At 40.3% G+C, this 13,982-nt stretch overlaps 1 protein-coding gene across 2 annotated transcripts in view; it reads left to right on the forward strand.

Moving 5' to 3' along the window:
* Window positions 1-13,982, forward strand: part of RORB (RAR related orphan receptor B) — a 230,543-nt gene that overhangs the window by 138,737 nt on the left and 77,824 nt on the right. Inside the window, exon 1 of one of the 2 annotated variants that reach the window (XM_056523227.1) lies at window positions 7,548-7,580. The exons of the other annotated variant lie outside the window; for it this stretch is intronic. Coding sequence (XP_056379202.1) covers window positions 7,559-7,580 — 22 coding nt within the window. The 5' untranslated portion in view covers window positions 7,548-7,558. Of the gene's footprint in view, window positions 1-7,547; window positions 7,581-13,982 lie in introns of those variants that run through there. 2 annotated transcript variants of the gene reach the window in all.

A 13,982-nucleotide genomic window follows, 5' to 3' on the forward strand; every position in this document is an offset into this window, starting at 1 on the left:
AATTTTTTTTTAATAACACCATTTCATGTTTTTGTACAATAACTTTAATAGCAGTAACAAGAATATTAACCATTTTAACCATATTAACCCTTTAGACGCGGCGTTCAAAGTTGAACGCTGCATCTAAAATGAAAGTAAAAGCTTCCCGGCTGCTCAGTGGGGCTGATCGGGACCACCGCAGTGAAAATGCGGTGTCCCGATCAGCTAGGATGCGAGAGGATGGTCACTCACCTTCCTCCAGCATGTCCGATCAGTGATTGATTGCTCCAAGCCTGAAATCCAGGCTTGAGCAATCAACCGCCGATAACACTGATCAATGCAAATCTATGGCTTTGCAGTGATCAGTGCCTGCAATCAGTGTGTGCAGTGTTATATTCCCCTATGGGGACTATAAAATTGCAAAAAAAAAGTTAATAAATGTGATTTAACCCTTTCCCTAATAAAAGTCCAAATCACCCCCCTTTTCCCATAAAAAAAAAAACATGTAAATAAAAAATAAATATAAACATATGTGGTATTGCCGCGTGTGTAAATGTCCAAACTATAAAAAAAATATCATTAATTAAACCGCAGGGTCAATGGCGTACATGTAAAAAAATTCCAAAGTAAAAAAAAAAGTGTATTTTTGGTATTTTTAAATCATGAAAAAATTTATAAAAAGCGATCAAAAAGTCTGATCAATACAAATACAATACAATCGTACTGATAAAAACTTCAGATCACGGTGCAAAAAATGAGCCCTCATACCGCCCCATATGCAGAACATTTTTAAAGTTATAGGGGTCAGAAGATGACAATTTACATAATATAGTTATGATTTTTTCCAGAAGTATGACAAAATCAAACCTATATAAGTAGGGTATCATTTTAATTGTATGGACCTACAGAATAAAAAAAGTATAATTTTTACCGAAAAATGTACTGCGTAGAGACGGAAGCCCCCAAAAGTTACAAAATGGTGTTTTTTCTTCAATTTTGTCGCACAATGATTTTTTTTCCATTTCGCTGTAGATTTTTGGGGGAAAAATGACTGATTTCACTGCAAAGTAAAATTGGTGGTGCAAAAAATAAGCCATTATATGGATTTTTAAGTGCAAAATTGAAAGGTTTATGAGGTGAGGAGGAAAAACGAAAGTGCAAAAACTGAAAAACCTGTGGTCCTTAAGGGGTTAATATAATAAAGTATGATCACATCTTAGTATACTATAGTATACTGTTACCTTGATACAAATGTTGGCTAAAATCAATAGACAGCATTCATTTTGCACAATTCTTATTTTTTTTTTCCGTAGACAAGTCACGCTTGCCCTTGCTCCTTAGTTGTTACCCTTTAATTGGTCAGTTTCCTATAAAAAGTATTCAATATCGAACAATTATTAGAGGGCACACATTTCCACAATTAAAACTGCTCTCCAAATTCAGGGTACACTATATCCAAATAAGATTCCCAGCCTCATATACCAAACAAAATCTGTTTATTCCCTCAATGCTAATATGATATCTTAGAGAGATGCCTTTAATACTTAGGTGACAAAATATCCCTATTTTATCCTGACAATTTCATCCTAATGACTTGATATTATCTTAATGAATATCAGTGGTATTAGTAATAGACCTTTTTAATCATCATTGCTAAGTGGAGAGCAAATGGAAGGAGTAATTCCGAATCCTTTCCTGGAGAAATAATCCTGTGATTTCTCTTTACTGCTGCTGTCACTCATTCTTACGTAATGGAATGGAATAGTCTATGCCTTTAACATCCCTTTCCTTTAATCTCATTAATGCAGTCTAATAGACTCCTGAAGACATAGCATTGTGTGGACTGGGTGGTTTCCCTCTTAGTATTTTTAACAACAGAAAATGTGCGAGAACTATCTAAGGCTGAAATCTGATGTGATTGGTGAGTGCAAATGTAGTTACAGTTTTCTACTAAAATTTATTAGGCACAGTATGGCTGGCCTTGATGCTATATGTATAGCCCTCTTGATACAAGCTTAATGTGTTGACATCTGCATAAATGTCCTATCAGAGGACTACACAATGCGTACAATGTGATTAGGGACAGTATTTTATAGTTTGATATTAAAATAGTACATAAGTAATACTTTAATATGTTATAAAGATCTGGAAAATATCAAAGCTATGAGGCCTTTCTATTCATATTAGTTACATTGATTTAGTTAGGTCACCTTTATATTGTGATTATATAAGTAAAAGGGATTATTGCTGATCTGAAGTGCATAGATTTTCAGCTTAGTCTAATCAATATGTTTATTGTATTTTATGCAATTGTTAAGAAATGTCAAATGTTTCCCACTAGTTCGAATCAGGTGATCAACCAGGGTTAGTCGATTCTTCCAGAGGAGGTAGAAAAGTCAAACCAAATCTTATTAATTAGTTTCCATCGCACCCTTCAAACGTCAGGCAACATGATCACTACATGACATTTATGTCTATTGTGAGGTTTAGGTTAATGGGGAACAGCTTCTAAGAACAGAGCATACTTTGTTGTAATATTAAAAATAATATACCACTATTTGCTCAGTTATGCCATTATGGAAAACAGGCCCTTGGAAAAGCCCAGATCATCTATTAGACATGATCTGATTTACCTTAAATCTAAATCTGCTTCGCAGCACGGAAAATAAGCTTGAACTGAGATAAAAGCATTAGATTGGAGAAAGTAGCAATCAAGAATGTGTATATTTTATCATTATTCATAAAAAAAGAAATAAATAAACAAACTCTTTGGGGTTAAAATAGAACCAAAACAATATGGGAAAACGGATTGTGTTCGATATAGAAAAATAACACATTGTATTATGCATAATGCTATTTGATTATACAAAGTAGTAGTGAATTGTACATTTTTGTTTTATTCTTTTAGGCTCTTCTGGTTATCAGGTTAAAAATTGTGTTATTATGATCTTAGTGGTGGCATTAGGGGTGGAAAAAGATGTGATATGAGCAGTCTAGTGTTGGCCTTACAGGGCCCTTTTTTATGCCAAAGCAAACACAGGACTTGGGTTGTTCTTGGCAGAAAGAGGAGCTGTGTTATTTTTCTACTAGAGGTTATGGGACCTTCCCTTAAAGAAAGGAGGCTTAAATGTTGCCTCCTGTAACTTTTATGGTGCATTATATTTAAATCTCTGGGGACTCAAGTGGAAGGTCAAACCAGGTAGAGCACAGAGCACTACAAGTAGTGCATGGGATCCAAACTGCTTGATATGAGCGTTCTAGTCAAAGAAGTATATTTCAGTACCTTGGAGAAGACTTCAAAAACCTGTGCACAGAACAGCTGTGTTTCTCCATAGTATCTAATCAGACTAAAGCTGTTATTTTAGCGGCTAAGATGGAAAACTCTAGAAGAAACCAGGTTGTATTCAGTTCGACTTTTTCTTTGTACTAATTTTTGTAGTTCCTCAGTTGTTTGAGAGATAAAATCAGATACCGTGTTTGTCGATTATTATTAGCATAGGCCAGGAGTTTCTGTCAATGGAAAGCAGTGTCTGTGGTAATATATGTTATGTTTAACAGCTGTCAACACATTCGCACTTCTTTTGTATTATGCAACCATAATTTCGACCATATTTCCCACTGACATAGAACACTAATGGAAAGTAATTGTACTTAATGGAGTAAGTCATTTATACAAAGAAGCACAAAATCAGTTAATGCAGATCTCGTGTGCAGATATAACCGTGGTAAATGTCAGGATGTGAATAGTTAAATTCAGCTCTGACATATTATTTGTGGAGTAATTAGTCTAACAGTTAATAGGTGTTATTGAAATGACATTTGTTACTATGGTAAGATGACGGGCATGGCTTTGCGTTACCATTTTCATCCATTGTAAATGGCGTAAACAATGCAGAAACCATCCTAATAGACTCAAGACGTCAGCAGAGTCTAGTGTGTAGAAGTGAATGGAGCAGGCCGACAGACTCCTGACATGTATTGCAGGAAGCAGGAAAATGGTGGCATAATAGAAGGGATCATACCATGTTGGCAATTTTTGTTATCTCAGTATATTATCATTAATTAAAAAACCAACCTCACTAACTAAAGATGTGCTGTAAGATTTCAATTCTTCGCAATGTATCTTTGTTAAAATGACTAAAAGTTAAACTATGTGGTTTGCAGTGTGTTTGTCTATAGTTTTGTTCTTTAGTCAATAGGATTTAAGTTGTGTATTGTAAATACAGATGCTTCCTCCTTCTGCATGGTCAATGAAAGTGAAACAAAATCATTGAGATATACAAAACATTAATATTTTTCCACGCATTGTATGCATACACACTTTTTTGAGGAAAAAAAAAAAGATTTTTATAGCAAATAAAGAAAGAAGATTTTTTATAGCAAATAAAGAAAGTAGCACACTAGAGTTAAAGAGTGACAACCACTAGGCTCCAATATGTGAAATCCATTGCCATAGCTACAGGTGTCACAACATTGATCCTAAAGGCTAGGGGGACGGCAAACATCACTGAAGTCCATCACAGGCTACCATTGCTCAGGCTACAGACACTTTTAGTGATTGAGAGCTGGCCCAAGAGTGAAGAGAAAGAGGCAGGAGAGGGTTTACGTAACTGTGTGTCAGTCAGTGAGGACCTGCGGGTGTGCGGAACTAGGAGGAAGAGGTTACATGCTGAACTTCTACATTGAGCTCATGAGCCCACTGAAGTCTTTTGGTCCACTCTATCAATATGACGATTTAGGATATCTTTCTTAGACTTATTAGTAGGGCCAATAGTATATTAAAGGGGAACTTCGATGGAAACAGGTGGAGAACATATGTTTTCAAATCAACTAGTGGCAAAAAGCTAAACAGATTTGTAAATTACTTCTATTTCAAAATCTTAATCCTTCCAGTACTTATCAGAGAAAATTGTGCAGTTCTTCCCAGTCTGACAACAGTCTGCTCTCTCCTGACACCTCTGTCCGTGTCAGTAACAGTCCAGATTTGAAGCATATCCACATAGAAAACCTCTCCTGCTCTGGTCAGTTGCTGACATGGACAGAGGTGTCAGCAGAGAGCACTGTGGTCAGACTGGAAAGAACTTCACACATTTCTCTGTAGTATATCAGTAGTATACAGCAGCTGATAAGTACTGGAAGGCTTAAGATTTTTTAATAGAAGTAATTTACAAATCTGTGTAACTGTTCTAATATGGAGATACAGATTACATCTGGGCAAATCTGTTGAATTAAAGGAGTTCTCCACTGCTTTAACCTTCTTTGGGCAGTTAGGAAGTACTGTGGATATATGTTATTACCCCTTTGTTTCCTGCTGGTAACGCTACTGTAGTTGGGTTATTTTTTACCTTATTTTCAAACCGGGAAGCTGGTTACTTCATTAGTTTGCTGGCTTTTTTTGACCACTGTTTTTTTTCAGCCGCCGCCATCTTTCCATCACTACGTCACCCTGCAGGGTGTTGTGTTGGAGGCCGGCCTGCCCCACGCTCCGTACGTGCCCGCCTCCCTGATGAATATTCCACCGTCATAATCGCGGACCTCCTTCCTTTCAGCTTCTGATAAGCTGATTGCTGATTGGGCTGCTTGCGGCGAATCGGCTCGGTTGTTGGGCGCATGCGCAGTTCGTCCTCGGTCGGGAGGGTCAGCTGCCAGAGAGCGCCTAGAAAACCTTCGGGAGCTGTCCAGCACACAGGGACTCCCCTCTGGCAAGGTTAGTGTTAACAATACCTCAGCGCGTCAGTCCTGAAGCTGAAAACACAATGGCACATGCTCAGATGACCCTTCAGACTAAGGACGAACTGCGCTTGTGCCCAACAACGGAGCCGATTCGCCGCGAGCAGCCCAATCAGCAATCAGCTTATAAGAAGCTGAAAGGAAGGAGGTCTGCGATTATGATGGTGGAATATTCATCAGCACGGGAGGCGGGCATGTACAGAGCGTGGGGCAGGCCGGCCTCCAACACAACACCCTGCAGGGGGACGTAGCAATGGAAAGATGGAGGCGGCGGCTGAAAAAAAACAGTGGTCGAAAAAAGCCAGCAAACTAATGAAGTAACCAGCTTCCGGGTTTGAAAATAGGGTAAAAAATAACCCAACTACAGTAGCGTTACCAGCAGGAAACAAAGGGGTAATAACATATAGCCACAGTACTACCTAACTGCCCCAAGAAGGTTAAAGCAGTGGAGAACCCCTTTAATTTAGTTTAGCCTTTCCAAGTGTTCCCCAGAAAAGTTGGAAATAAGACTCTGGACAGTTTCATAGCAGATTTCTCCAGGAATGTGAAACACTTGGAAAGCAAAGTAACTTTTGCAGGACTAAATAAACCAAAAGACGACTTGTAAGGTTTGAGTTTGGCAAATCTTTCTGTAGGTTCACTCAACTCTACTTAAAAGACCATAGGACTATGAGGGATTTGCTAGTTTTGCATTCCTTAAGCTGTCAGATAAGAAATTTGTGAAACAAATGTAATTTTATACTTTTTCTAATTACTGTATATGTTTCTTTTTTTTTTTTTCTTACTTTGAGTACCTTAGTTTTTGGTGCAATTGAGTGCTTAATTTAATAAAAGTCCTATTCACATTGAAATCCCACAAAACCATGAGTAATCTTCTTTTGACTGTGTGCTCCATGTTGGCCACAAAGCAGATGTCTTAAAAAGGAGTACTCCGGTGGAAAACTTTTTTTTTTTTTTTTAAATCAACTGGTGCCAGAAAGTTAAACAGATTTGTAAATTACTTCTATTAAAAATATTTACCCTTCCTGTACTTTTTAACAGCAGTATGCTACATAAGAAATTCTGTTCTTTTTGAATTTCTTTTTTGTCTTGTCGACAGTGCTGTCTGCTGACACCTGATGCCCAAATCAGGAACTGTCCAGAGCAGCATAGGTTTGCTAAGGGGATTTTCTCCTGCTCTGGGCAGTTCCTGATACAAACATCAGGTGTCAGCAGAGAGCACTGTGGACAAGACAAAAAAGAAATTCAAAAAGAACAGATCTTAAACCTTCCAGTACTTATTAGCTGCTGAATACTACAGAGGAAACTATTTTCTTTTTGGAAGAAATCATGACCACAGTGCTCTCTGCTGACACCTCTGTCCATTATAGGAAACTGTCCAGGGTAGCATATGTTTTCTATGGGGATTTTCTCCTACTCTGGACAGTTCTTAAAATGGACAGAGATGTCAGCATAGAGCACTGGGGTCATGATGTCAGCAGAGAGCTCTGTGTTCAAAAAAGAAAATAATTTTCTCTGTAGTATTCAGCAGCTAATAAGTACTGGAAGGATTAAGATTGTTTAATAGAAGTAATTTGCAAATCTGTTTAACTTTCTGGCACCTGTTGATTAAAAAAAAAAAGTTTTCCACCGGAGTACCCCTTTGAAAGTATATCTCAGTAGTTTGGTAATGACTGTACACCTTTTCAAATCCCCCTCCTTCTCAGAAGTTCATGAGTTTATGACCTACTATCTGCTGCAGCTATTTAAATACCTTGCTCGCTCTGGGGTTGCCATGGTGACATTAACAGACATCTGTACATGGACATCCTGTCATGTGACAACCGCAAAAATACACAGTGAATATCACATGAAAGGAAGTTGGTGTGCAGGTGTTCAATTGTACTTGTACAACGTTAAAGCAGTTAGTAGATTAATAGCGGCATAAGAGGAGATTTATTAAAACCTGTGTAGCGGAAGAGTGGCGCCGTTGCTCATAGCAACCAAACAGATCGCTTCTTCTATTTTTCAGAAGCCTTTTTAAAAATGAAAGAAGCAATCTGATTGGTTGCTATGGGCAATTGCAGCACTCTTCATCTTAACAGGTGTTAATAAATCTCCCAAATAGAAAATAAAATAAAGGTGTATATTTTATAAGATGTATTGTTTTTAACCAAAACATAAAGGGGTACTCCCCTGGAAATTTTTTTTTTAAATTAGCTGGTACAAGAAAGTTAAACAGATTTGTAAATTACTTCTATTTAAAATTCTTTATTTTTCCAGTACTGATCAGCTGCTGTATGCTCCACAGGAAGTTCTTTTCTTTTTGAATTACCTTTCAGTCTGTCCACAGTGCTCTCTGCTGACATATCTGTCCATTTTTGGAACTGTCCGGATAGGCTTGCTATGGGGCTTTGCTCCTGCTCTGGACAGTTCCTAAAATGGACAGAGGTGTCAGCAGAGAGCACTGTGGTTAGACAGAAAGGAAACTCAAAAAGAAAAGAACTTCCTCTTGAACATACAGCAGCTGATAAGTACTGGAAGGATTAAGAATTTTAAATAGAAGTAATTTACAAATCTGTTTAACTTTCTGGCACCAGTTCATTTAAACAAAAATGTTTTCCAGTGGAGAACCCCTTTATGTCTGATGGACACATACATGCCGAAAGGCTCTATATAAGTGGTCTTAAACTGTGGCCCTCCAGATGCTACAAAACTTCAACTCCCAGCCGTTGGCTGTCCGGGCATACTGGGAGTTAGAGTTTGGTAACATCTGAAGGGCCACAGTTTGAGACCACTGCTCCATATGAATGCCTGTGGACAAACCACCACTGTGGATCCCAAGATCTCAGCTTGGGAACGAAGAATTTAAATTTAAAATGAAAGCATTGAATGGAATGGTTGGCATTTCTTGATCCAGGGAAGAGTTTTCATTGTCACGGTGCTAGAAACTCCCATTTGGGTACACGCATCTACAATATGTCACACATCCAGTATATTGATGGGGGCACATCTTGTTTCGTTTTGTCCAGGTGTATTGAAAGAGCTCAGTCATCATTGCTCAAACAGCAGCAGCTTATATAAACACTAGGTAATGCTGCTAGAGATTACATGCAGAATGCTGGATCCGATGAGCTCAAATATAAGATAGGCTGTGCTGTATAATATTTGGGATTAGAATCCTAATCTCTTTAGGGAAAGTGTGCAGTATCAGCAGAACAGACCCACAGCTCTGTGCAGAAAACTCTGCTCAAGTCATTCCTTTCTAACACTAAAACAAGTTTTATTATGGATTCCGCCTTAAATCTTAATGGGGAGATATTAGACGTGACAAAAGACAGATTATTTCTGAATGTAAATGCTGATCGTGGAATTTTTTTCTAGAATATTTGCTAGACTGACTAATAACGCTGCCCAGATAATCACTAGATCACAAGATGTTTAACTAAACCATAAATATATTTCAGACTGGTATGTGGATAGATTCTCTTGCCTTACATTCGGAAGTTCTCTGTGCTGTAGTCATGTTGACAAAAAATGTTATAAAATTCCTTTAGGGAGCATTGTAAAGGATTACGGGTAGTCAGGCGTGATGTGTTCTTCCCTCTGCTACCTGTCTCCCTTGAGTGGTGGGATGCTCTTTATTCTGCTTTTGGCATGAAAGATTAACATGCAATGGAGGCCCCCTTACAATCTGACCATTTCCCTCCTGGCAGTACATGTGGGCTTGTTCTCTCAGCGGCTGTTTCCTGCCTAGTGATAGAGACTAAGTATGATCAAAAAGAATTAGAGGAAACACTGCCATTTTCTGATGTGCAATCCAGAATGAGATTCAATGCTCATTTATTGATACATTTGATATATTTTTTTTCATTTTCAAAGGAATAGGACATATTAAAGCATAATAAACATAATCCAAAGGGATGCATGCCTGTTGAAAATGAAACCTTTAGATATAACATTAAAATCACCCCGCCCCCCAAAACCACTAGGAAACCAATGCTAGAACAGAACAACCCAAATAATCCAAACCCAAATAAAGGTGATGTTAGGTGACACTAGTTCATAAAAGAAAACATTTTTCACCTAACGCCTGTTTGTCTTGAAGCATTGCAGTAAATACCTAAAAATGTCAATGTGAAAGTTGTCCAACAAGAAGGATAAAGAGATATTCTTCACCCTGGTAAACCATATCTATGAGTGGTGTGGACTACCACTGCCCACACAGGGAACCAGCAGGGCACTTGCCCAAAAAAGGATGAAGCCTGTCCAGGACTACCCCTGTGTTCATACCATAGAAAACCCTACTACCAAGTGTATTGTTATGCATTTCAAATGTATAGAAAAATTCTCAAGTAAATAGGTAAGGGTATGGGGTTAAAGAGGGTAATAAAGAATTTAAGAGTATATGTGTGTGTACAAGAGGCAAACATTTTTTATCTTGCAAGTCTGAGGATAAAGTCTACGTAAAAATGCAAAATGGTAGATAGCAGCCAGGTTATAGCAAGTAAAGTGACCTTCCTGCACCAGCAAAGAAAGATCAGGTGTGCGAGAGGTAAATGCATGGTGGCGCATGCTGTCCATGGTAGTAAGATCAAGCCACTTTATTGTTAGCCCAGTGGGGACAAGGAACCAATTTAAATGTTGCTGAATCTGTGTGCACTTCATAAATTATTATATTCAGAAGAACTATTATTACTACTGTGGAAGTCATGTAGAATTGGGGTTGAAAACATTCCCCTAAAGGGGGATTATTTGTATTGTTCCCCTCTAGCATAGCTTTCCTTGTGGCTCTATTGAGCAATTTTGTGTCATTTTGTGGGGGGATTATTTCAATGTTTTTTTTTTTATTAAAGTGTACCAGTCATTAACAAAAACTTTTTATATAATGTAGATTATCATTTAATGCATATTCATTAAATGCATATTTGTAATATACATTGGGTAAAAAATGTGCATATTTTTGTTCCTGTAGCTATTGCCCGGATGTCTCTGTGAGGAGACCAAATACAGGAAGTGTGAGTGGACAAGTAGGGCTCTGTGCAGAGAGGACAAGCAGGGCTCTGTACACTGAGGACAAGCAGGGCTCTGTGCACTGAGGAAAAGCAGGGCTCTGTGCAGAGAGGACAAGCAGGGCTGTGTGCACTGAGGACAAGCAGGGCCCTGTACACTGAGGACAAGCTGGGCTCTGTGCAGTGGGGACAAGCAGGGCCCTGTACACTGAGGACAAGCAGGGCTCTGTACACTGAGGACAAGCAGGGCTCTGTACACTGAACAAGAAGGGCTCTGTACACTGAGGACAAGCAGGGCTCTGTACACTGAGGACAAGCAGGGCTCTGTACACTGAGGACAAGCAGGGCTCTGTGCACTGAGGACAAGCAGGGCTCTGTACACTGAGGACAAGCAGGGCCCTGTGCACTGAGGACAAGCAGGGCTCTGTACACTGAGGACAAGCAGGGCTCTGTGCAGAGAGGACAAGCAGGGCTCTGTGCACTGAGGACAAGCAGGGCCCTGTGCACTGAGGACAAGCAGTGCTCTGTACACTGAGGACAAGCAGGGCTCTGTACACTGAGGACAAGCAGGGCTCTGTACACTGAGGACAAGCAGGGCTCTGTGCAGAGAGGACAAGCAGGGCTCTGTGCAGAGAGGACAAGCAGAGCTGTGTGCACTGAGGACAAGCAGGGCCCTGTACACTGAGGACAAGCTCAGCTCTGGGCAGTGAGGACAAGCAGGGCCCTGTACACTGAGGACCAGCAAGGCTCTGTACACTGAGGACAAGCAGGGCTCTGTACACTGGACAAGCAGGGCCCTGTACACTGAGGACAAGCTGGGCTCTGTGCACTGAGGACAAGCAGGGCCCTGTACACTGAGGACCAGCAGGGCTCTGTACACTGAGGACAAGCAGGGCTCTGTACACTGAACAAGCAGGGCTCTGTACACTGAGGACAAGCAGGGCTCTGTACACTAAGGTCAAGCAGGGCTCTGTACACTGAGGACAAGCAGGGCTATGTGCACTGAGGACAAGCAGGGCTCTGTACAATGAAGACAAGCAGGGCCCTGTGCACTGAGGACAAGCAGGGCTCTGTACACTGAACAAGCACGGCTCTGTACACTGAGGACAAGCAGGGCTCTGTACACTAAGGTCAAGCAGGGCTCTGTACACTGAGGACAAGCAGGGCTATGTGCACTGAGGACAAGCAGGGCTCTGTACAATGAAGACAAGCAGGGCTCTTTGCACTGAGGACAAGCAGGGCCCTGTGCACTGAGGACAAGCAGGGCTCTGTACACTGAAGGCAAGCAGGGCTCTGTACACTGAGGACAAGCAGGGCTCTGTGCACTGAGGACAAGCAGGGCTCTGTGCAGAGAGGACAAGCCGGGTCCTGTACACTGAGGACAAGCTGGGCTCTGTGCAGTGAGGACAAGCAGGGGCCTGTGCACTGAGGACAAGCAGGTCCCTGTACACTGAGGACCAGCAGGGCTCTGTACACTGAGGACAAGCAGGGCTCTGTACACTGAACAAGCAGGGCTCTGTACACTGAGGACAAGCAGGGCTCTGTACACTGAGCCTGCACAGAGCCATACTTGTCCAGCCCACACTTCCTGTATTTGGTCTCCTCACAGACTAACACAGGAAATAGCTGCAGAGGCAGCATTTTTTTCTCCCAAAAATGTGCACATTTTTTTTTACCAATGTATCTTACAAATATATATATATATATATATATATATATATATATATATATATAATGGTATTATTCACATGATATAGTTTTTTGTTAGTGACAGGTGCACTTTAACCCCTTAAGGACACATGACGTACTGGAACGTCATGTGTCCACTCCCGATCTATAACGCGGGGCCACGGCGTGGCCCCGCGTCATAGCGGGTCGGGCCCGGCCTCTAACAACGGCCGGGACCCGTGGCTAATAGCGCGCGGCATTGATCGCTGTGCCGCGCGCTATTAACCCTTTAGACGCGGCGTTCAAAGTTGAACGCCGCGTCTAAAGTGAAACCGAAAGCATGCCGGCTAGCTCAGTGGGCTGTTCGGGATAGCCGCGGTGAAATCGCGGCATCCCGAACAGCTGACAGGACAGCGGGAGGGCCCCTACCTGCCTCCTCGCTGTCCGATCGCCGAATGACTGCTCAGTGCCTGAGATCCAGGCATGAGCAGTCATGCGGCAGAATCATCGATCACTGGTTTCTTATGAGAAACCAGTGATCAATGTAAAAGATCAGTGTGTGCAGTGTTATAGGTCCCTATGGGACCTATAACACTGCAAAAAAAAAGTGCAAAAAAAAAGTGAATAAACATCATTTAACCCCTTCCCTATTAAAAGTTTGAATCACCCCCCTTTTCCCATAAAAGAAAAAACACAGTGTAAATAAAAATAAAAATAAACATAAATGGTATCGCCGCGTGCGGAAATGTCCGAATTATAAAAATATATCGTTAATTAAACCGCACGGTCAATGGCGTGCGCGCAAAAAAATTCCAAAGTCCAAAATAGTGCATTTTTGGTCACTTTTTATATCATGAAAAAATGAATAAAAAGCGATCAATAAGTCCTATCAATGCAAAAATGGTACCGTTAAAAACTTCAGATCACGGCGCAAAAAATGAGCCCTCATACCGCCCCATACACGGAAAAATAAAAAAGTTATAGGGGTCAGAAGATGACAATTTTAAACGTATTAATTTTCCTGCATGTAGTTATGATTTTTTCCAGAAGTCCGACAAAATCAAACCTATATAAGTAGGGTATCATTTTAATCGTATGGACCTACAGAATACATATCAGGTGTCATTTTTACCGAAAAATGTACTACGTAGAAACGGAAGCCCCCAAAAGTTACAAAACAGCGTTTTTTTTTAAATTTTGTCGCACAATGATTTTTTTTCCCGCTTCACCATAGATTTTTGGGCAAAATGACTGACGTCATTACAAAGTAGAATTGGTGGCGCAAAAAATAAGCCATCATATGGATTTTTAGGTGTAAATTTGAAAGAGTTATGCAAAAACGGAAAAACCTCCGGTCCTTAAGGGGTTAAAGGTTATATTTTAAGAAGGTATGCACCACCTTTGTTTTTAGATTATGTTTTGACTTTGGCCTGATATATTAGTGCTATTCCACCATTTCTACTATATGGTTTGAATCTTGTGTTGTCATATATGGGCTTGACATATAAAACCCATATTTGTGATAAGAAAAAATAATATAAAAACAATGGACGTATACTTGGATACATTTTTAATTCTCTAGAGGACTTAAGCCAAACATAGACATGAAACAGC

Source organism: Hyla sarda, chromosome 1 (genome assembly GCF_029499605.1).
Source record: "Hyla sarda isolate aHylSar1 chromosome 1, aHylSar1.hap1, whole genome shotgun sequence".
In the NCBI taxonomy this organism is placed as follows: domain Eukaryota; kingdom Metazoa; phylum Chordata; class Amphibia; order Anura; family Hylidae; genus Hyla; species Hyla sarda.